General features: G+C 39.4%; 1 protein-coding gene across 1 annotated transcript; it reads left to right on the top strand.

The window, feature by feature from the left end:
* The first annotated feature begins 1,887 nt into the window (after positions 1–1,887).
* DNAJA1 (DnaJ heat shock protein family (Hsp40) member A1) lies at positions 1,888–12,140 on the top strand. The gene is made up of 9 exons (XM_036898064.2): positions 1,888–2,063; positions 3,084–3,225; positions 3,297–3,474; positions 5,559–5,663; positions 6,311–6,538; positions 8,564–8,678; positions 9,697–9,812; positions 10,104–10,204; positions 10,938–12,140. Exons 2-9 carry the CDS (start codon positions 3,094–3,096, stop codon positions 11,154–11,156), a joined length of 1,194 nt encoding a protein of 397 aa, XP_036753959.1. The 5' UTR covers positions 1,888–2,063; positions 3,084–3,093; the 3' UTR covers positions 11,157–12,140.
* The last annotated feature ends 10,705 nt before the right edge of the window (positions 12,141–22,845 follow it).

A 22,845-nucleotide genomic window follows, 5' to 3' on the forward strand; every position in this document is an offset into this window, starting at 1 on the left:
CTATTCATGCTAATATTTATTGTGGAAACTCTTGGTTGAAGTGATTTTATAAATATCATATTGATGTTTCTTTCATATGCATAACAAATGTCAGATTCACAAACACACAGTTCTTTGTTAAAGTAGTGATTTTAGGACAATGCCTACATAACACATGAATTACATTCATTATTTAGTAATTATTTATTGCCCTCTATTAATTGTTCATATTTTCATGTTTGCTGGTCTCTTAGCCTGAGATATTCATCTGCTTGGTGCAAGGTTCCCCTACTCAGCTCACCAATATTCTTCCTTTATTGGCATTTATCACATGACTCGTCCTTGATGTGGTGATCTTCTTGAGGGCAGGGACAATGATTTACATGATTTTTATATTACTAAGCCCTAGTTCCCTGCCTGGTAATATTAGACTTTTAATGCATAGGTTAAAAGAAGAAACTACATAAGAGGTGGTATTTGATAACCTCTAAAAATGGGAAAATTAGGTGCTTCTCAGCCAAAGTAAAAGCATCAAGAGGTGAAGACACACATTTGGAAAACTGCAGATAGTTAGGTGTGACTAGCATGCAGTTTAAGTAAGAGATAAGGCCGAAAAGGTGCTTGGGGCCACCTCCAAGGTGACGTTCAAAATCCTTAGCTTAAGATAAATCGAGAGGTGTTCCCCAATTAGCTCCGAAGCTTCACCTGCCACTCCAGATCCCTTCGCTCTGGCTCTATCCAATTACTTGCAAGTTCCTAAAAATATTATATTCTTTCACCCCTCAGCTTTCCCTTGTGCTTTGTCCTTCACTGGAAATGCTCCTCTCCCTTCTTCAAACTTAACTGCTACTTTCCCAGGTACTCTTTCCCTGTTCCATCAGATTAAATATAGAGCCTCCCCTGCTGACGTCTGTCCTGTGGTTCTCTCACAGCTCGTTACTTCTCTGGATCCCCAATAAAATCTAAGCAATGTGAACCCGGCTTCTGCAACTTTGCGCCTCCATCTTTGCTGCAAAATCCTGTTTGCTGTGGAGCTGAATGAAGTAAGACAGACCCCATTTTCCATTAAGACCCCTTCCCAACACTTGAAAGCCCAAGAACTAACTTTGCAGACCGTAGATCCAGGTTCACAGACTGGTGGGACTTAAAAAGTTATATCAAATAATTAAAGCAATTTTTAGCCACTCTTGCTGCTACTCTGCGTCCTCAAATAGCTAAACCAGGTAAAAGCCAGGCCAGAGACAGTCCATCGCCCTTAGTTTGCATCACTCCGTTCCAAATGTTTGCGTTTAGCGCTGGCTGAGCCCAGTGTGTAGGAGGCCCGCAAGGCCCAAGGCAAACGTGTGTAAAGGGGCCTGGACTTGTACAAAGAGCTCTTCCAACTTCGCAATTTGGTGGATTATGAGGCCACGGGCTGCGGGCGAAAAGCAACAGGATCTAAGGCCTCTGAGATTGTTCTGAGGCCCAGGCCCGTTTTTTTGTTCTGTATTTCTTGCTCGGCGGGTCCCCGGGTCCTCAGGATTAAGGTACTAAACGGGTTAGATACGCCTAAAAATGCAAACGAGGTGCCTGCAGGGAGGAGGGTGTGCGGCGAGGCTTTGTTCTGAAAGGTTCCTGTTCCGCACACCAAGCCCTACCCCATCTTCGCAGGCGCCAGCAGCCCCACCGATCTGGGAACCCCGATTTGGCCCGGAATTGCAGCAATCCCGGGAAACTCCCGCTCCCGCCCGAAACTCCCGCGCTCTAGGGCCCAGTGGGTGGAGGAAGGGGCTCCAGAAAGTTCCACAAGAGCCAGGAATCCAGGTTTGTGCCCACCCCCACAAGGCCCTTAGGCACAGCTCCACCCAACCCGAGCTCCCCCGCACCGTTGCCTAGGTAACCGCTGGGCGGTGACAGCAGCGGGGCAGGCGGGACTTCCGGCGGGTGACGCGCCTGGGCTCGGCTACAAAAGACGACGGCTGCGGCGCGCCGGGCGGAACTTTCCAGAACGCTCGGTGAGAGGTGGAGGGGCGGCGGTTGCTCGAGCTGCGCACAGCAACACGCTCCTTCCCGTCACCCCGACCCCAGCCCCAGCTTGCTTACCGGTGAGTTTCAGTCCTCGCGCCTCCTCCCGTTCCTAGGCCGGGCCATTCGCGGTGCCGGAAAACCGGATGGAGCCGCGGTCAGGAGGCTGTTGGCTCCGCGTGGACGGGAGGGTTATTGATTCCTGTACCGAGAATTCACGTTTTGAAGATTTGGTGTGCCTCGGCCACCCATCCCCGGCACGCAGCGAGTGGGCCTGAGACCTTTCCTGAAGGTCCCCCTGTACCCAAACCTGAGGTTTCCAAGGATCTACAGCCTTCGGCCTCCCCCGCCCCCACCCCGGGCGCGTCCCCTTGCCGCGGTCGCTGGAGGGGGGCGACCCTGCGCGCGCACACGCACAAGCGCGCGAGGGGCTGCGAGGGGGAGCGGGGCGGAGGCTGCGGCTTTTGCTTCTCAGGTCTCCCCTCCTCCTCTTTGTTGAGGGTTGGGCTTCTCCTCCCACCCTTTCGGTCCAGGGTGGGAGGGAGAAAGGAAGGAAACGCCAAATGCAGGAGGATCCGAAGTACACGTAAATTATGCTGGGTTGCAGGGGCGAAAGGGTTTCAGTAAAGCGGAGGAGCCGTAAATCCTGTGGTTGAGAAACATTCTTATGATTGAGGGGGAGGGGCTCGCATTCTGGAGCTAGTGTTGGTCATAAACCACTCCTTGTCCCCTTTTTGCCCAAATGTGGTTTTCGGGGAAGTATGGTTTATCAGATTTACCGAAGACAATAATGTAATAACCAATGGACGGAACCTATTCTACAGCCTCCTTTTGATTGCTGCTGTCACTATTGGGGAGTAGTTAGTATTGAGGCTTCCATGAGAGAGTGGGGAACCAGCCACTTTAAGAGGAGGCTTTTGAATTACTTTCCAATTACTCGCGTAAGTTTAGTTAGAATTTATGGCTGAACTATCAAAGGAATTGTTACCCTTGTAAAGTGTAGGGATAGGGGTGTTCTCTAATCAAATCTGGCAAAAAACATTTCCTTGGAATTTTATTAAAAACATCAGTTGAAAGGTTAAAATTGAATTTTATTTCAGGTTGTAGAAAATGGTGAAAGAAACCACTTATTATGATGTTTTGGGGGTCAAACCCAATGCCACCCAGGAAGAATTGAAAAAGGCTTACAGGAAACTGGCTTTGAAGTACCACCCTGATAAGAATCCAAATGAAGGAGAGAAGGTAAGTAGTATATTCATACTCTTAAACATAGCTGAATAGTTTTTAAGTGACATTTATTCCCTTTTTCTCAGTTTAAACAGATTTCTCAAGCTTACGAAGTGCTGTCTGATGCAAAGAAAAGAGAATTATATGACAAAGGAGGAGAACAGGCAATTAAAGAAGGTGGAGCAGGTGGTGGTTTTGGCTCCCCCATGGACATCTTTGATATGTTTTTTGGAGGAGGAGGAAGGATGCAGAGAGAAAGGCGAGGTAAAGAATAACCTAGTTCACTTGCAGCAAATTTAAACAGCCCCATGGTGAAAGCAAATTCTCAGGATTAACCTATTTAAGTGCTTGTTTACATGTTCATATAATGTCGCAAACTGAACCTAGACTACCTCTATGATTGATGGTAAAGTTCTTCAAAATGAGATTTTATGAACTAAAAATAGCTAACCAAACACTAACCTAAAGCATGTGGGTGGGTGTATATATATACACACAATTTCAGTAAGGTTATCAGCATTGATTAAAGGAACAAAGTATAATTTTTAAAGAATAATTTAAAAGCCCTTTTTTACAGATCTTGATAACCCCACCACCACCACCAACAACAACAACAACCAAGTGAAAGGTATGGTGGCGTTGTTCAGACAGGAGTGAGATACCGTTCCGTTTCTCAAGGCCATACATAGCAAGGCATCAATGGAGTCAGCATTGGAACACACATTGATTGTCTCCAAATATTCTGCTGTTTAATTTTGTTTTAGCTTTATTATCAAAATATGTGCCCTTAGCATTTAACAGTAATGTGGTTTTTGGTCTGTAGAAATACTGTTACTGAGAAGTACAGTGTTCCAGTCGGAGTCAATCTGTGTTCCAGCATAGTTCATGTAAAGAATGGCTAGTGAGTATTACATCTTAGAAGGAACAGACAAGCCATTAAATTTCACTTGGAGCTTTTAAAGATTCAGATATCTTCAAACTGGAAATTATTTTCTCAGTTTTTCTTGAGGGGTGTGGTTTTTATTACTTTTTTTTTAAAGACTTCACCCTCAAACAATTTGCAGTTGAAACCAGTTGCTTAGTTAGGATGGTTTGCCCTCCACAAAAATAGTGATATAGGGGTTTTTGTGTGTGTGTGTTTTAATAAGTAATTGACTAGCAAACTGTGGCTTAGATCAACAAAAGGTCATTTTTTGGTTTGATTCTGGAAAATACTTGCTTAATCTGACTCCAGAAGCTTTTTTTTTCTTCCCTATACAAAATTCTATAAAGCTTAAAGTAACAAGGGCAGCTTTCAGCATGCCAGAACCACCTACATGGGAATATACTTGATACAGAACCCAAAAGTGGAGCTAGAAGCAGAAGGATATAGTTGTCACCTTTGATTGGAAAATAAAAATCTTCATTAGGCATGCTGTGTGTGGAGAGGAGTTAGAGAACTTTTTTCCCTTAGGCATAAGGTAATACTGTTTTGTGGTGGATGAAGTCCTTGTGAAGAATCACTAGCTAGGAACTTATTAACCATTGGCAGGTGACTTCTTTTCTGTAGCCTTGGTATCCTTACAAGACCTCCACCTTCCACTTCCCATTCCGAGAAGAGATAATGGCATTCTTGTAGACACTGGCCACGTTCAAATTTAGATTAATTCAAGTCAAAAATAAAATTCATTTCCTCAGTCTGCAGTAGCCACATGTGACTACTGGCTACTATTTTAGATACCATGGGGACATGAACATTGCCATCACTGCAGAAAAATTCTGTTAGACATCAGTATGTGGTAAGGCATATGAGACATCCAGCCTTTGTACAACTAGTGCTGTCCCAGCAGTAAATGTGCTGTTCGTAGTTAAGGAAGAAGTAGGTGAAGACCAAATTCATCAGCTTCCCTGATTACTTGGAACTTGTGTGCTGAAGAATTTTTGAATGAAGTTACTGGTCGTACTGCTCCATACCATACTAAATGAAAAAGTCAAAGAATGTATCGGGACAAAAATGCAGTTTAAAGTATTGTGAAATAATCCTCTATTTAATGTATTGTGAAATCTACCTCTGTTTAAATAACACTTGGTTTTCTCAAGTGACTGCAGTTAGTGTTTCTCACTGCCATGATTTTTTAAGATGGCCACAACTACTTAGGCAAATTACTTTTTCTCACCCAATTTTCTTCATCTGAAATTACATCATTTTGAGGATCACATGTGATAATGTGTCCAACATGCTATAGACAATAGGTGCTCATCAGATGTACCCTGTGAAGCTCTTCTTTCATTATCCTTTACCATTTTTTACAGTGCATTAAACAAAATGCAGCATCTCAGATTTTTAATGAGCAATTTTTTTATTCTAGGTAAAAACGTTGTGCATCAACTCTCAGTAACCTTAGAAGACTTATATAATGGTGCAACAAGAAAACTAGCTCTGCAGAAGAATGTGATTTGTGACAAATGTGAAGGTATGGTCTTCAAACATCTTTAATATAACTGAAAATGGAGCTGAAGCCTTTCTGAATATATAAACTGACAGATAACATACTACCTAAGTCTTGGAAGAGAGAATATGAAGGAAAAAACACCTGAACCTCCCACCTAGACAAATACTAGCAAAATAATCAGCACTGTCTTGGGTGTCTGTTCAAGATCTGATCTGGTGTGTCTTTTTTTTTTTTTTTTTTTACATGGTTCAGAGATGAGCACTTTTTGTTATCTCTAAAACTTCAGAATAATTCCAGTGGCTTCATAATATGGATATGATTTAACAATGTCCTTTTTAGAGCTTGAGCTATTTCATGTAGAGACAAATTTCTATGAACCTCTAATCTTTTCTATAAGTACAAGTTATTTGTTGGAAGTAATGGTATCTTCTAAAATGAATAAACTCTAAAATGTTTTAATCTCATAAAGTAGCCCTAGGAATTTTGCTTTGAGAAGACAGCAGTCAAGATAATTGAAGCTGATTGCAGCTGTATTTTGTCAAAAAAGCTGAATTGTGGATTTTTAAAGCAGCATTCCATCAGACTCTAAAATAATGTGTAGTGTTCAGGAACATTCATTACTGTGTCTGATACTAAATGCACAAACAATTTCTTTTTAAACGGTTCAGGCCGAGGTGGTAAGAAAGGAGCAGTAGAATGCTGTCCCAATTGTCGAGGCACTGGAATGCAAATAAGAATTCATCAGATAGGACCTGGAATGGTTCAGCAAATTCAGTCTGTGTGCATGGAGTGCCAGGGCCATGGGGAACGGATCAGTCCTAAAGATAGATGTAAAAGCTGCAATGGAAGGAAGATAGTTCGAGAGAAGAAGATTCTAGAAGTTCATATTGACAAAGGTGAGTTCTGAACTACTTTTTATTCTGAAGTCTTAAGTGCTATGGCAAGTTTGTTAACATTATATTTTATAATCGTTCAAAACTATCCTTAGTAGGGTTTGAGGGTATGATCTTAACACCCAGAGATAGTTTTTAACGACAGAGTAAATAATGCTATTCCTTCCAGACATTTTCACACATTTGTGGGAAAAGCATTAAGAACCTCCTCACTTAATACAACAGTGATATCAATAAATGTACTAAATAGTGTTTCAAACTTAATTTACCTGTATTAAACCATTTAGTACTTCCCCAGTGGGGAGACAACTCCACAAACATTCTTTATTTCCTTAGGAACTGCTAGATTAATAGTGCATTCCACCCACCCACCCCCAGACTTTGCACACATACCTGTCAGTTTCTTGTCTCTTGGCCCCCAAGTTTTAACTGTTTGACCTTTTTTTTTCACATTAGGATTTAATTATTTTACCAATTCCTTAGTTTATAATGTTTTAAAACATTTGTTGTGGAAATTTTAGAAATGTATATAACCCCAGAATAAATTAAAATCTAATTCTATTCTGAAATTATGGGAATCTCTTTTATAGACTTTGCTGTTTTTAAATTTAATAGTATACTATACATACTGTTAACAGAACTGTCAAATATGAACACCAGATACTTAAACCTACATCTACATTAACTTAAGCTCCTGCAGTGTTCTCCCATGCAAATCCTGATACTGCCCTCCCTCCCACTTTTTTCCCCCCTTTCATTGACCCGTGTTTAGTAGGGCTTGGGTTTTTCTTTTCCCCTCTGGTAAAATGTGCCCCCCACTTGCTGTTAACACTGTGTACTTAGAAGGCATTAATTGAAAGTGAAACCATTTATGCTGTGTTTATGTATGCTCTTCACAGTAATGGAACCACCAGCAAAACTTAGCTGATTGCTAGTGTAAGATATTTTGCCTCATTAGTTAAAGACAGGTCATGTTTACTTTTTTTTAGTGTAGTACTGGTATTGTGGTAAGTCCTGTTTTGAAGTATTTGTGGGTTTATGGGTGTGTCTGTATTTGCTTCAAAATACATGAGGTCGGGAGTGGTGGATGGAGGAGGTATAATACATGAAATGTTAGTCGTGAGTTGATAACTGCTGGATCTAGGTAGTTATATAGGGGTCCATTAATTGACTACATTTTTATAGGCTCATTATTTTCCATAATGAAAAGTGAGAAAATAATCAGCACTTTGTTATGTGTCTGTTCCCCTCTTGTTGAGGGGAGGGGGACCTCAGTTGATCATTGGCTCAGGAAATAATCAGGAGACAACTACTGCCAGTGTGATGACCTGCAAACACATTACATGAGTTATGCTTAGAGATGTTGTGTAAGTAGCCCTTGCTGAACTAAAATATGTGGGCCAGGGGTAGGAGGGAGGGAATCCCAGTGAAATATGTTGGCCTTTAAGAAATTTTTGCTCTATCGGAAAATACTTTTCTCTGTACTTTTGATACTAACCACATGGGCTGAAGTAGTCTCCAGTGGTAATTACCCTTTTTTAAGGGGGCTACATAATGTGAATCATTCTTGAACAAAAAGATTACTGATATTTCAATTTTTTTAATCTATATATAGGTTTCCCATATATAAATACTGCTAATGAAATAGAAGAAAGTGTTGATGTTAGAGTTAATGGGAATAATTTGATACAGGCTAAGTAAATAGGGAAATTGAAATAGTTAATACTAGTGGTTATAATGTTTGTCAGGGTACTAACTTGGTGCCAACAGAATTTTTAATCCTCACAACAGCCCTGATGCAGGTCCTTCTGGGAAAGTTTATGCTTAAGAAGGTTACACAATTTGCTTCCCCATGGTAATCCAGCTAGTAGTAAATAGCAGCTCTGAGATTAAAGCCTCATCTGTTTGCCTCTGGAGTTTGTGTTCATCAATATGATAGTTTTTCTCAGAAACGGAACTGATGAATTGAGATTTTGACCTTAGTTAGGATGTTAAGTAAGAGTATAAAAATTAACCTTTTGTTTTTAGGCATGAAAGATGGCCAGAAGATAACATTCCATGGTGAAGGAGACCAAGAACCAGGACTGGAGCCTGGGGATATTATCATTGTTTTAGATCAGAAGGACCATGCTGTTTTTACTCGGTAAAAACTTTAATCAGCTATTCAAACTGATTCTCACATATTTGGGGACTTTTTTTTTTTTTAATGAGCTTTTCATTACTCTATAACTTATTTCCTGGAAATACCTTAGAATAGTAGAGCAGGAAAATCACACTGGTTTTAGCCCTAAGTTGTGAAAAAGTTGAGTTGCTTTTAATTGTAAATACTGTGTAGAACCATCACTTTGGAAAAGTAAAATAGCATACAAATTCAGATCTTTTACTATGAAATACTCAATACTGTGTACGATAAACTTCTAGTGAAGCACAAGAAAGATTGGCTAACAGTGAATGTGTTAAATATATATGGCTGATTTTAAAGCATTGGTTTGGAGTAGGGTTCCAATAAATATGTTGGGAATGGCACCTGAAGGAATTAGTTTTGGATTAATCATAAAAGGATATTCCACAGGTGTCTCAAAAATGAGAAATGTTACCAGGATTTTTATGCTAACATCTGAGGTGAATCCTTGAGTTTTTCTGGAGAGTGTTATGCCTGATTACATATATTTTACTAACATGGATTGGAAAGAACGTCCAAGCAAAAGAGGACATGGGCTTTTACTAAGTATGAAAGATTGTATTCATAATGTACCAGGCACTATATTCATGCACATCAGTAATTCTATGCTTGAAATTGGCCATATCCCCATTATTTAATTCCATAGAGCCTAAATAATCCAGGACCCAGCTAGGGTTTGTTCGTACCATAATGTCCTCTATCCCTAATGAATGTTTGCTTTCTTTTAGTCTCACTTTTGAGAATTTTTTCTTCTCCCTCTATGTGAGGAATCAGATTTAAAATTAGGTAATGAAACTATTCAATGATGATAAGTGGTACAAGCTGTACAGTGTGTATGAAAGGATTGTGAATCCATTTTTAGAATGGGTAGAAAGGGCGTCTTTGTGAAAGATGATCTTGCTATTAAGGAAACAGTTACCTGCCATGGTACTTCTAATCATTGGTGATTGAAAGACGTAACATATTTACGTTGATACAGACGAGGAGAAGACCTTTTCATGTGTATGGACATACAGCTGGTTGAAGCATTGTGTGGCTTCCAAAAGCCAATATCTACTCTTGACAACCGAACCATAGTCATCACCTCTCATCCAGGTATGCTAACTAGATGAGATTCTATTTCTTTACTAGTTATTTCCTTTTTACTGGCTGCTGGTAGGTACTGAGAAAACTGGTATTTGCTTAGTTACATACCCTCATCATCTGAGCTGAAATTACTGTCTTGGCTCTCTTTTGGGAGCCGCTTGAAAATCCATATGAAAGGATTATGGGGCTGCTTATATGAATTTATCAGTGCGCTAGCTGTGACTTTGCTCTTCTGTTCATTTTCCCTGCCTCAAAAATGTGACTGTATTTAAAGGAAGAACTTGGCTTCAATGTTTTTAGGTCAGATTGTCAAGCATGGAGATATTAAGTGTGTGCTAAATGAAGGCATGCCAATTTATCGTAGACCATATGAGAAGGGTCGCCTAATCATCGAATTTAAGGTAAGGTATAAAGTATTCCAGGAATATTTGCAAATGATAAGCTTACTAAAATCAAGTAACAAATTTTCTGAATGACAAGTGGCATCAAATTTATATTCTCCCTTGTCTAAGAAGAAATATGTTGAGCTAATAATACTCCTGTTAGGTTGAACATTTTTTGTTCGTGAGTTGGGAATGGGTTTGTTTGCATCACTAGTGGCTAATGGTTGGTTGAGGGAGGAATGCATGGCAAGAGGGTATTTAATTAATGAAAGGCTATAACTGGGATCTTAAAAAAGTACAGCAGAAGCACTTAACCACTGTGGATTTTGACAGAATAACAACAGTGCTTGGTCTGTTAATTACGGCAGTTCATAAAAAAAACTTAACCACTTGCCTCAATCCTAAATTGGCCTCTTACATATATAGTATTTGTTAAAAACATTTTTGGTAAAGGGCTATCTTCTTGAATAAGAACTTTGCTAAAATTATCTGCTAAAAGGGATTAGAATATGTTAGTGTGTGTTCTCTGTTTAAAAGTGGTTGATAGAACAATGATTCAGTGCAGTTTTATTATCAGTATTTTTAACAAAGACCGTTTGTTTTTTATTTTACTTCAGAGTACTAGATGGTGTGCCTTTTAGAACATGTGTTGTAAACCTGCGATTGGCAGATTTGCTGAAAGATGTGATTATATGTTTTTCTAATGATGAAGCAAATCAAATTGAATTTAAGTAGAAATTTCTTTTTATAGGTAAACTTTCCTGAGAATGGCTTTCTTTCACCGGATAAACTCTCTTTGTTGGAAAAACTCCTCCCTGAGAGGAAGGAAGTAGAAGAGACTGATGAAATGGACCAGGTAGAACTGGTGGACTTTGATCCAAATCAGGAAAGACGGCGCCATTACAATGGAGAAGCTTATGAGGATGATGATCATCATCCTAGGGGTGGTGTTCAGTGTCAGACCTCGTAATGGGGCCAGTGAATATAACACTCACTGCTGGCATTTTATATGCAGTAGTGAATGAGTGAAGGACTATAACCATAACTCTCTACTTGATATTGTTTTGTTTTAATATTCAACTATAGTAGTGTTTTATTAAAAGTTAAATGAAGAATGAACTCAAAAAGCTGACTTTGCCCTGTATGTATGATGACTTAAGTATGTAAGATAACTTTAATACCTGTAAAAAACTACTACTTTAGAAAAATCTCCCCTAGTATTTGTTAGGTTGTATCTTGTAATTGATTTCAGCTGTGTACAAGAAATTTCTTAGAATGAAAATGCTAGGTGTGTGTACTGATTTATTAGTGTATGAATTGTTAAGCTTTGAAAGTTAAAACTGTATTTAACTGGCAATCAAATAACTGAATTTGTAGAGAAGTGTTGGTCTGTTATAGTTACATTGAGATTTCATTGTGATGCTTCTGCATTCTGTTGCCTCAGCTGTTAAAAGATGGCATGCTATATAATTTAGCCTGTGGTGTCAGTGATAGGAATGATACCTTTCTAAAGAAGGAGTTTATCATAATAGGCTGCTTCTTGAGGGCTTGCACTTGTAGAATTGCATTCCCTTTTGCGCCATCTTTTTTTTTCTTTAAATACATTTAATTATACCAGTCCTGGTTACATATTTTTTTCTTTGGACCACAGTAAGCCTCAAGTAGTGACTTCTGGAGCAGAGTACCATAAAAGTCAGTGATGAGACATTTACATGGGGAAGTAACTTGCATGTATGAGATCAGAAGGTATTCTTTAGGTATGTTCCAGGCTTCCTTTAAACCATTTAACTTAAGCTCCAAAGTAACTGTAATGTTGGTAGTATAGCAGATTACAATGAATAGCTTTAATTGTATGTGTTCAAAAGTCATGTTCACAAGCTTAAATCCTGGGTATCAGGATTTAAGCAATTCTTGAAATGTATGAATGTCTCCTTAATACACTGATTACAAAGCATTTCCAGTGTGTCACTACAGGCTTTTTTTACCCAGCTTCTAAGATAGGTAACTTCATATAACTAGTTAGTTAACGTGGGGGGGGGGGTTGTGCACGCGTGCGCACAAATGCAGTGGGAGGTGGTTAAGAACTTGGCAAACACTGAAGTGAGAATGAGCTTTCTGCCTGTTTTTTCCTGTCTCGTTTTACTACAGCTCCTATAATCAGGAAGCTTAAACATTTCCAGCCTGGAGGTGGCTCACATTTTAAGTTAACCTCATTAAAAATACTTGAGTTTAAATGGAGAAACTAAAACTAAGGAATAGTTCCCAAGCCTTCAGTGTTACAGTGACACTCCTAATTGGTAACCTGTTGTCTCCTTGCATTGTCTTTTTTAGTCTACCAGACAGCTACTTGCATATATTTGGATATGAAGCAGGTGTTCAGAAAAGCATAACAAAATACTCAAAATAATGGCTGTGACAAGAAATGTTAGTTTTTACTGGATTTATATATCGATTCCTAAAATTTCTATAGTGACTGGTTCTATAATTCATTTAAAGTTATTTTCATGAGGGAAATAAAAATAAAAACCACAGTGAGATACCACTTCACACCTAGTAACCTAAAATGAAAACAAATGAGAATGTGGAGAAATTAGAACCCTGTACATTGCTGATGGGAATGTAAAATGATGCAGCTGCTATGGAAAAGATGGGTAGCTCCTTAAAAAACCAAACATGGAATTAACATGTGACCCAGTGATTTTAGTCCTTGACCCTGGTGTTTGTATGACCATGTCTGTTAGAGCATTACAACAAAAGGAAACCTGTGTAACAGATAAAATGTGAATGAATGTATGTAAGAACAAATACTATATGCTTCCACTTACATGAAAATAAGCAAAGTCAGGTCACCAAAGGCTGGAGGGGGAAGGAATGAGGAGTAGGTGCTTTAATTGTTGAGGGTGATAAAGTTTTTGAAATGCAATGATGGTGCTGCACGACATTGTGGATGTAAACGCTACTGAACTATACACTTAAAATAGTTAAAAGATTTCATTTTATATATGATGTACCACAGTAAAAATCCTTTAGAAATAAAAGTACAACCTGGAGAGGCAGAAACACAAATTTGTAGTCTAAAACAAAATGAATGCCTCTTAGGACACTAAGGTCATATCTTAGAACTTTGACCCAAGGTTGTCACATCCATACGAGTGCAGTTCCTAGCCCTACCATTAATTCTAATGCCTTTTGTGTGATGCTTCTGCATTCATACTTGAAGGGAGTAAGAATCATAGAGGTGACTGTCCTATGAATATGCTCGGGAACATAGTAGCAGATATTCCTGTGTGTGAAATTAGTGTCATCTTTTCTGTATATGGTAGTGGTTCTCAAGCTTGGTTACAATTGGAGTTAGAAAACTTCAAACCATTAGTGATTTGAGTCCCAGCCCTCTAGAGATTTTGATGTAACTGAGGGGCAAGTAAAGATTTGAGGCTCAGACTAAGGGAGCTTCCCAGCTTAGATCTATACTTAGTTGGAATTTATTATCCTCTGAAATGTGGGAAGTGAACCATAAGCTATAAAGGCAATCAGATTGCCAGCAAGCTACAGCAGTACAAAGATGTTCTTTCAAGGGTTTTCAAAGGTTTGTACTTTATCAGCAACCTTGTGAGACTGACAAAAAACCTGTTTTACAGACGAGGAAACTGCTCTGGTCACCTGGTTCTCAAATTCAACAGTGCTTACTGAGCTCCACTAATAATTTCTGATTATGAAGGTCTGGGGTAGGACCTGAGAATCTTTGAAATGTAACTGGGTGACACTTAGAACCACTGTTACGGCTCAAGTAATTCAATGACAACAAAAACTGGAATCCATAATCTTGTAATTCAGCTCTTTCTACTCCTCTCACTGCCTGTGGTGTTCATGTGGTACTCATGGATTCTTTATCTCTGCCCATACCTGAATATTCAGGAGAAACTGACAACTAGATGCAAAAAGAGTAAAGAAAATTGAGTTTTGGAATCACTTCATTTTCAGTGTGAGCTCCATGAGTGAGATATGTAACCTGGAAAACTGTTCCATCAACTGTATTGTGGGAATTATAATACGCTGTTCTTCATAAAGTGGTTCTGATGTAAGTCTGCTTACATAAGAAGGGCTTAATATTATTAATGGTAGTAATATAAGTTGACAAAACTAGTGAAGATAATTGTGCCTGAGACTATTTATTTAAAAAGCTGCTCTGAAATACTATCCTTAGGTTGTTCCATGCTTTCCAGTCATTCGAGTGGGGGATAGGACAAATGTCCTTAACTTCATAGAATTATCTTTAATGCCACATATTTTAATTGCTAGAGAAGAGTATCAGTTACATTGGTGGGCTGCAGCAGAGTACCTTCCTTAGGGAACTTAACATAGTTGCAGGAGGGAGTTCAGTAGCCCCCCTTTATTTGTGGGAGTTATATTCCAAGACCCCCAGTGGATGCATGAGACCACAGACAGTATGGAACCATATATATACTGTTTTTTCCCATACACTCAGTAAAGCTTAATTTTTAAGTTAGACACAATGAGATTAATACAAAATACTGTAATAGGGCAATGTGGCCTCCTTTGTACTTACCCTTAGGACATAAGATGATAAAATACCTGTATGACAGTAAGAAGTGAGGTGACTGACATAGGCTTTGTGACGTAAGCATTAGGTTAACATTGACCTGACTACGTCTGGAGGATTGTATGCTGCTTCATCTCTGGTAACAAACCTCAGGAAGTGATTGGCTACTGATTGCCAGCATCCAGCTCCCATTCACTAAGCCTCTGCCATTGACCCTGTGATAACAGAGCCAAGTAACAATCTCCAACAGCCAATTTGTAAAGTGAAAAAGCCCAGTGATGCGATAACAATTTGAGTCCCTAACAGCTGGCTGTGGTGGGTATGCAGTGTACCTCTATAGCTGTAAGGGCTTCACTGCTCAGCCTCATCCAGACCCACAGCAAAGGCCCACCAGACTCAACCATTAGCCCAGAGGGGCAAAGCAGCCCTGGAGCTCACATGGCCCACCATCTGGTGTTGATGCCTTTCTGCTCAGGAGAGCTGGAGAAGTCCTGGAGGTGTTGACTGTGTGTGGCCCATCTTCCACCTAGGTCTGTCCCCAGGGCTTACCCTGCCTTCTGTACTGGGAGATGGCCACATGGGCCTTAAAAAGAAAAGTGAGGCAGTGTAAAGGGAAGTGCTTGTTTCCACTTCTAAATCAAGTAACACTTTAGGTTTATACAACATGAAGTTGTAGATACGCAAAAGGGTTACCTGGGGAAAGCAGATTTTGTGTCACACCAAGTACATTTTTTTTTTTTTGGTATCATTAATCTACATGAAAGACATGTTTACTAGGCTCCCCCCTTCACCAAGTCCCCCCCACATACCCCTTCACAGTCACTGTCCATCAGCATAGTAAGATGCTGTAAAATCACTACTTGTCTTCTGTGTTGCACAGCCCTCCCCGTGCCCTACCATACTATACATGCTAATCATCATGCCCCCTTTTATCCCCGCCCTTATCACTCCCTTCCCACCCATCCTCCCTAGTCCCTGTCCTTTTGGTAACTGTTAGTCCATTCTTGGGTTCTGTGATTCTGCTGCTGTTTTGTTCCTTCAGTTTTCCTTTGTTCTTATATTCCACATATGAGTGAAATCATTTGGTACTTCTCTTTCTCCACCTGGCTGATTTCACTGAGCATAATACCCTCTAGCTCCATCCATGTTGTTGCAAATGGTAGGATGTTTTTTTCTTATAGCTGAGTAATATTCCATTGTATATATGTAACACATCTTCTTTATCCATTCATCTACTGATGGACACTTAGGTTGCTTCCATATCTTGGCTATTATAAATAGTGCTGCAATAAACATAGGGGTGCATCTGTCTTTTTCAAACTGGAGTGCTGCATCCTTAAGGTAAATTCCTAGAAGTGGAATTCCTGGGTCAAATGGTATTTCTATTTTGAGCATTTTGAGGAACCTCCATACTGCTTTCCACAATGGTTGAACTAATTTACATTCCCACCAGCAGTGTAGGAGGGTTCCCCTTTCTCCACAACCTTGCCAACATTAGTTGTTTGTCTTTTGGGTGGTACCCATCCTTACTGGTGTGAGGTAATGTCTCATTGTGGTTTTAATTTGCATTTCTCTGATGACTAGCAATGTGGAGCATCTTTTCATGTGCCTGTTGGCCATCTGAATTTCTTCTTTGGAGAAGTGTCTGTTCAGCTCCTCTACCCATTTTTTAATTGGATTATTTGTTTTTTGTTTTTTAAGGTACATGAGCTCTTTATATTTTTGGATGTCAAACCTTTATCGGATCTGTCATTTATGAATATATTCTCCCATACTGTAGGATACCTTTTTGTTCTATTCATGGTGTCCTTTGCTGTACAGAAGCTTTTCAGCTTGATATAGTCCCACTTGTTCATTTTTGCTTTTGTTTCCCTTGCCCAGGGAGATATGTTCAAGAAGAGGTCACTCATGTTTATGTCTAAGAGATTTTTGCCTATGTTTTTTTCTCAGAGTTTTATGGTTTCATGACTTATGTTCCAAGTCTTTGATCCATTTCAAATTTACTTTTGTGTATGGAGTTAGACAGTGATCCAGTTTCATTCTCTTATAGGTAGCTGTCCAGATTTGCCAGCACCATCTGTTGAAGAGACTGTCGTTTCCCCATTGTATGTCCATGGCTCCTTTATCAAATATTAGTTGACCATATATGTTTGGAGTCTCTATTCTGTTCCATTGGTCTGTGACTCTGTTCTTGTGCCAGTACCAAATTGTCTTGAGTATTGTGGCTTTGTAGTAGAGCGAGATCCCCCCCCCCCAACTTTATTCTTCCTTCTCAGGATTGCTTTCGCTATTCGGGGTCTTTGGTGTTTCCATATGAATTTTTTAACTATTTCTTCCAGTTCATTGAAGAATGCTGTTGGTAATTTGATAGGGATTGCATCGAATTTGTATATTGTTTTGGGACACCAAGTACTTTTTGAAAAAGATAAAATACATACTTAACAGCTCCTAACCCAGAATTCTCTTCTCCTGGTCTCCCCAGACACTACCATTTGTCCTGCACATGCCTTGCAGCTATGCCACACTGCAGTGCCTAGAAAAAGTTCCTCTCAATTTAGATCAACCCTTTACTTCTAGCTCCTCCTGGGAGCCTCTCCTGACTCAGTAGGACTGGATTAAGTGCCCTTCCATTACCAAAAACACAACTCAAGATCTTCTCTTAACCCATTTAATTTATTCCTTTTAACTTGCATTTCTTCCCTATCATATGACAAACTGGTCTTTTTTAACAATCCATCCTCAGCACCTCAGCAGGAACAGATATTTGATAGAAAGGCCTAGGAATGAATGAATAATGATGACTACATTCTTGCTTATGAGCCTTGGCACAAAGTTTTTTTTTTATTTTGTTATCATTAATCTACAGTTACTTGAGGAACATGTTTATTAGACTCCCCCCATCACCAAGTTCCCCCCACATACCCCATTACAGTCGCTGTCCATCAACAAAGCTTTTTTTGGTAGATAATTATTTTTTATTGAAGGGTAGTTGACACACAGTATTACATTAGTTTCAGATGTACAACAGTGATTCAACATTTATATACATGATAATTCTAGGTACCAGCTATCACCATACCAAGTTGTTACAATATTTTGACTATATTCCTTATGCTATACATTACATCCCGGTTACTTATTTATTTCACAATTGGAAGTGTGTACTTTTTGTTGTTGTTGTGAGGGCATCTCTCATATTTATTGATCAAATGGTTGTTAACAACAATAAAATTCTGTATAGGGGAGTCAATGCTCAATGCACAATCATTAATCCACCCCAAGCCTAATTTTCGTCAGTCTCCAGTCTTCTGAAGCATAACGAACAAGTTCTTACATGGAGAACAAATTCTTACATAGTGAATAAGTTACATGGTGAACAGTACAAGGGCAGTCATCACAGAAACTTTCGGTTTTGCTCATGCATTATGAACTATAAACAGTCAGTTCAAATATGAATACTCATTTGATTTTTATACTTGATTTATATGTGGATACATTTCTCTCTTTATTATTATTTTTAATAAAATGCTGAAGTGGTAGGTAGATACAAGATAAAGGTAGAAAACATAGTTTAGTGTTGTAAGAGAGCAAATGTAGATGATCAGGTGTGTGCCTGTAGACTATGTGTTAATCCAAGCTAGACAAGGGCAATAAAACATCCACGTATGCAGAAGATTTCTCTCAGAACAGGGGGGGTGAGGTTCTAAGCCTCGCCTCTGTTGATCCCCAGTTTCTCACCTGATGGCCCCCCTGCGACTGTGCCTGTCTTAGGTTGTTCCTCCCTTGAGGAATCTTACCCGTCTCTGGCTAACCAGTCATATTCCGGGGCCATACAGGGAAATGTAAAGTTGGTAAGTGAGAGAGAAGCCTTATTGTTTGAAAAGGTTAGCTTTTTACTTCTTTGCAGATTTATGCCCTGTGGCTTCTATGCCCAGCATTTGTCTTGAGGTATCTTTACCACTTGGAAGAATTATGATACTCGGTAAATTTGATATGAGGCACGAATTCTATTTAAGGGTTGTAATTAGGAAGGAAGAAGAAAAGCTATAGAAGTAGCAGGCGGAAGAAAACATGAGAAGATTGATTATTTCTTTGACGTATCTTCTTGTAGAGTAACTTCAGCATGTATAGGTTTTAAACTACTAATTAAATTGCGCACACATTAACATAATAGGAGTATAGTTACATAACCAAAGCATACCTGTAATTACCAGCCATCTCCAGTGAAACCAAGAAAACCAGTTAGGCACCTCAGGCATTTGTGAAAACTTATCTATGATATGGTGGATACTGTCCAGCTGAGCTTGAACAGTCTGAGAGAAATCAGACAAATTAAAACAGCCCATTCCTGGGGACTGTTCACATCCCATATGTTCTTTTAACAGTAAATAATCTGTAGTTGTAAGATTTTGGAGCACTACAATTTGCACTTGTCCTAATTCTTGTTTGAGTTCCAACAGTATAGATCCAGTCAAATTTGTAGTTTTACTGTATGCACAGGCCAGCTTAGATATCTCCTTCTTCATTCCCATGGCAAGTCCAGGAACTGGTGGGATGAGTGCATCTACAGCTGTAGCAGTGTGTGGATCTTTGTTGGGGTTTTTTGATGATCATCTTCTGGCATGAGTCTTCCAGAGAGTGCTGATGTTGGAAGTTCTTTTCCACATCGTATCTTAGTTCATTTTCGGGGTAGCCAAATTAGGCTTTGATCCTCTGTACAAACACAAACAGACCCTTTGCCTACACTTTTACATGCCCTTTATACCCTTGTGTAGAACTCATTGGAGGTCTCCACACAGGAACTGCCTTTTTCTTTTTTTTTGGTATCATTAATCTACACTTACATGACAAATATTATGTTTACTAGGCTCTCCCCTATACCAGGTCCCCCCTATAAACCCCTTTACAGTCACTGTCCATCAGCATAGCAAATGTTGTAGAATCACTACTTGCCTTCTCTGTGTTGTACAGCCCTCCCCTTTCTCCCAGCCCCCCATGCATGCTAGTCTTGATACCCCCCTTCTTCTCCCCACCCTTATCCCTCCCCACCCACCCATCCTCCCCAGTCCCTTTCCCTTTGGTACCTGTTAGTCCATTCTTGAGTTCTGTGATTCTGCTGCTGTTTTGTTCCTTCAGTTTTTCCTTTGTTCTTATATTCCACAGATAAGTGAAATCATTTGGTATTTCTCTTTCTCGGCTTGGCTTGTTTCACTGAGCGTAATACCCTCCAGCTCCATCCATGTTGCTGCAAATGGTAGGATTTGCCCTTTTCCTATGGCTGAGTAGTATTCCATTGTGTATATGTACCACATCTTCTTTATCCATTCATCTATCGATGGACATTTAGGTTGCTTCCAATTCTTGGCTATTGTAAATAGTGCTGCGATAAACATAGGGGTGCATTGGTCTTTCTCATACTTGATTGCTGCATTCTTAGGGTAAATTCCTAGGAGTGCAATTCCTGGGTCAAATGGTAAGTCTGTTTTGAGCATTTTGATGTACCTCCACACTGCTTTCCACAATGGTTGAACTAATTTACATTCCCACCAGCAGTGTAGGAGGGTTCCCCTTTCTCCACAGCCTCGCCAACATTTGTTGTTGTTTGTCTTTTGGATGGCAGCCATCCTTACTGGTGTGAGGTGATACCTCATTGTAGTTTTAATTTGCATTTCTCTGATAATTAGCGATGTGGAGCATCTTTTCATGTGTCTGTTGGCCATCCTATTTCTTTTTTGGAGAACTGTCTGTTCAGTTCCTCTGCCCATTTTTTAATTGGGTTATTTGCTCTTTGTTTGTTGAGGCGTGTGAGCTCTTTATATATTCTGGACGTCAAGCCTTTATCGGATGTGTCACTTTCAAATATATTCTCCCATACTGTAGGGTTCCTTTTTGTTCTATTGATGGTGTCTTTTGCTGTACAGGAGCTTTTCAGCTTAATATAGTCCCACTTGTTCATTTTTACTGTTGTTTTCCTTGCCCGGGGAGATATGTTCAAGAAGAGGTCACTCATGTTTATGTCTAAGAGGTTTTTTCCCTATGTTTTCTTCCAAGAGCTTAATGGTTTCATGACTTACATTCAGGTCTTTGATCCATTTTGAGTTTACTTTTGTATATGGGGTTAGACAATGGTCCAGTTTCATTCTCCTACATGTAGCTGTCCAGTTTTGCCAGCACCATCTGTTGAAGAGACTGTCATTTCGCCATTGTATGTCCATGGCTCCTTTATCAAATATTAATTGATCATATATGTCTGGGTTAATGTCTGGATTCTCTAGTCTGTTCCATTGGTCTGTGGTTCTGTTCTTGTGCCAGTACCAAATTGTCTTGATTACTATGGCTTTATAGTAGAGCTTGAAGTTGGGGAGTGAGATCCCCCCTACTTTATTCTTCTTTCTCAGGATTGCTTTGGCTATTCGGGGTCTTTGGTGTTTCCATATGAATTTTTGAATTATTTGTTCCAGTTCATTGAAGAATGTTGCTGGTAGTTTCATAGGGATTGCATCAAATCTGTATATTGCTTTGGGCAGGATGGCCATTTTGACGATATTAATTCTTCCTAGCCATGAGCATGGGATGAGTTTCCATCTGTTAGTGTCCCCTTTAATTTCTCTTAAGAGTGACTTGTAGTTTTCAGAGTATAAGTCTTTCACTTCTTTGGTTAGGTTTATTCCTAGGTATTTTATTTTTTTTGATGCAATTGTGAATGGAGTTGTTTTCCTGATTTCTCTTTCTGTTGGTTCATTGTTAGTGTATAGGAAAGCCACAGATTTCTGTGTGTTGATTTTGTATCCTGCAACTTTGCTGTATTCCGATATCAGTTCTAGTAGTTTTGGGGTGGAGTCTTTAGGGTTTTTTATGTACAGTATCATGTCATCTGCAAATAGTGACAGTTTAACTTCTTCTTTACCAATCTGGATTCCTTGTATTTCTTTGTTTTGTCTGATTACCGTGGCTAGGACCTCCAGTACTATGTTAAATAACAGTGGGGAGAGTGGGCAGCCCTGTCTATTTCCAGATCTCAGAGGAAATGCTTTCAGCTTCACGCTGTTCAATATAATGTTGGCTGTGGGTTTATCATAGATGGCCTTTATTATGTTGAGGTACTTGCCCTCTATTCCCATTTTGCTGAGAGTTTTTATCATGAATGGATGTTGAACTTTGTCAAATGCTTTTTCAGCATCTCTGCAGATGATCATGTGGTTTTTGTCTTTCTTTTTGTTGATGTGGTGGGTGATGTTGATGGACTTTCGAATGTTGTACCATCCTTGCATCCCTGGGATGAATCCCACTTGGTCATGGTGTATGATCCTTTTGATGTATTTTTGAATTCGGTTTACTAATATTTTGTTGAGTATTTTTGCATCTACGTTCATCAGGGATATTGGTCTGTAGTTTTCTTTTTTGGTGGGGTCTTTGCCTGGTTTTGGTATTAGGGTGATGTTAGCTTCATAGAATGAGTTTGGGAGTATCCCCTCCTCCTCTATTTTTTGGAAAACTTTAAGGAGAATGGGTATTATGTCTTTCCTGTACGTCTGATAAAATTCCAAGGTAAATCCATCTGGCCCGGGGGTTTTGTTCTTTGGTAGTTTTTTGATTACCGCTTCAATTTCGTTGCTGGTAATTGGTCTGTTTAGATTTTCTGTTTCTTTCTGGGTCAGTCTTGGAAGGTTGTATTTTTCTAGAAAGTTGTCCATTTCTCCTAGGTTTCCCAGCTTGTTAGCATATAGGTTTTCGTAGTATTCTCTAATAATTCTTTGTATTTCTGTGGGGTCCGTCGTGATTTTTCCTTTCTCGTTTCTGATACTGTTGATTTGTGTTGACTCTCTTTTCCTTAATAAGTCTGGCTAGAGGCTTATCTATTTTGTTTATTTTCTTGAAGAACCAGCTCTTGGTTTCATTGATTTTTGCTATTGTTTTATTCTTCTCAATTTTATTGATTTCTTCTCTGATCTTTATTATGTCCCTCCTTCTGCTGACCTTAGGACTCATCTGTTCTTCTTTTTCCAATTTCGATAATTTTGACATCAGACCATTCATTTGGGCTTGTTCTTCCTTCCTTTTTTAAATATGCTTAGATTGCTATATACTTTCCTCTTGA

This window comes from Manis pentadactyla, chromosome 3 (assembly GCF_030020395.1).
Source record: "Manis pentadactyla isolate mManPen7 chromosome 3, mManPen7.hap1, whole genome shotgun sequence".
NCBI lineage: Eukaryota > Metazoa > Chordata > Mammalia > Pholidota > Manidae > Manis > Manis pentadactyla.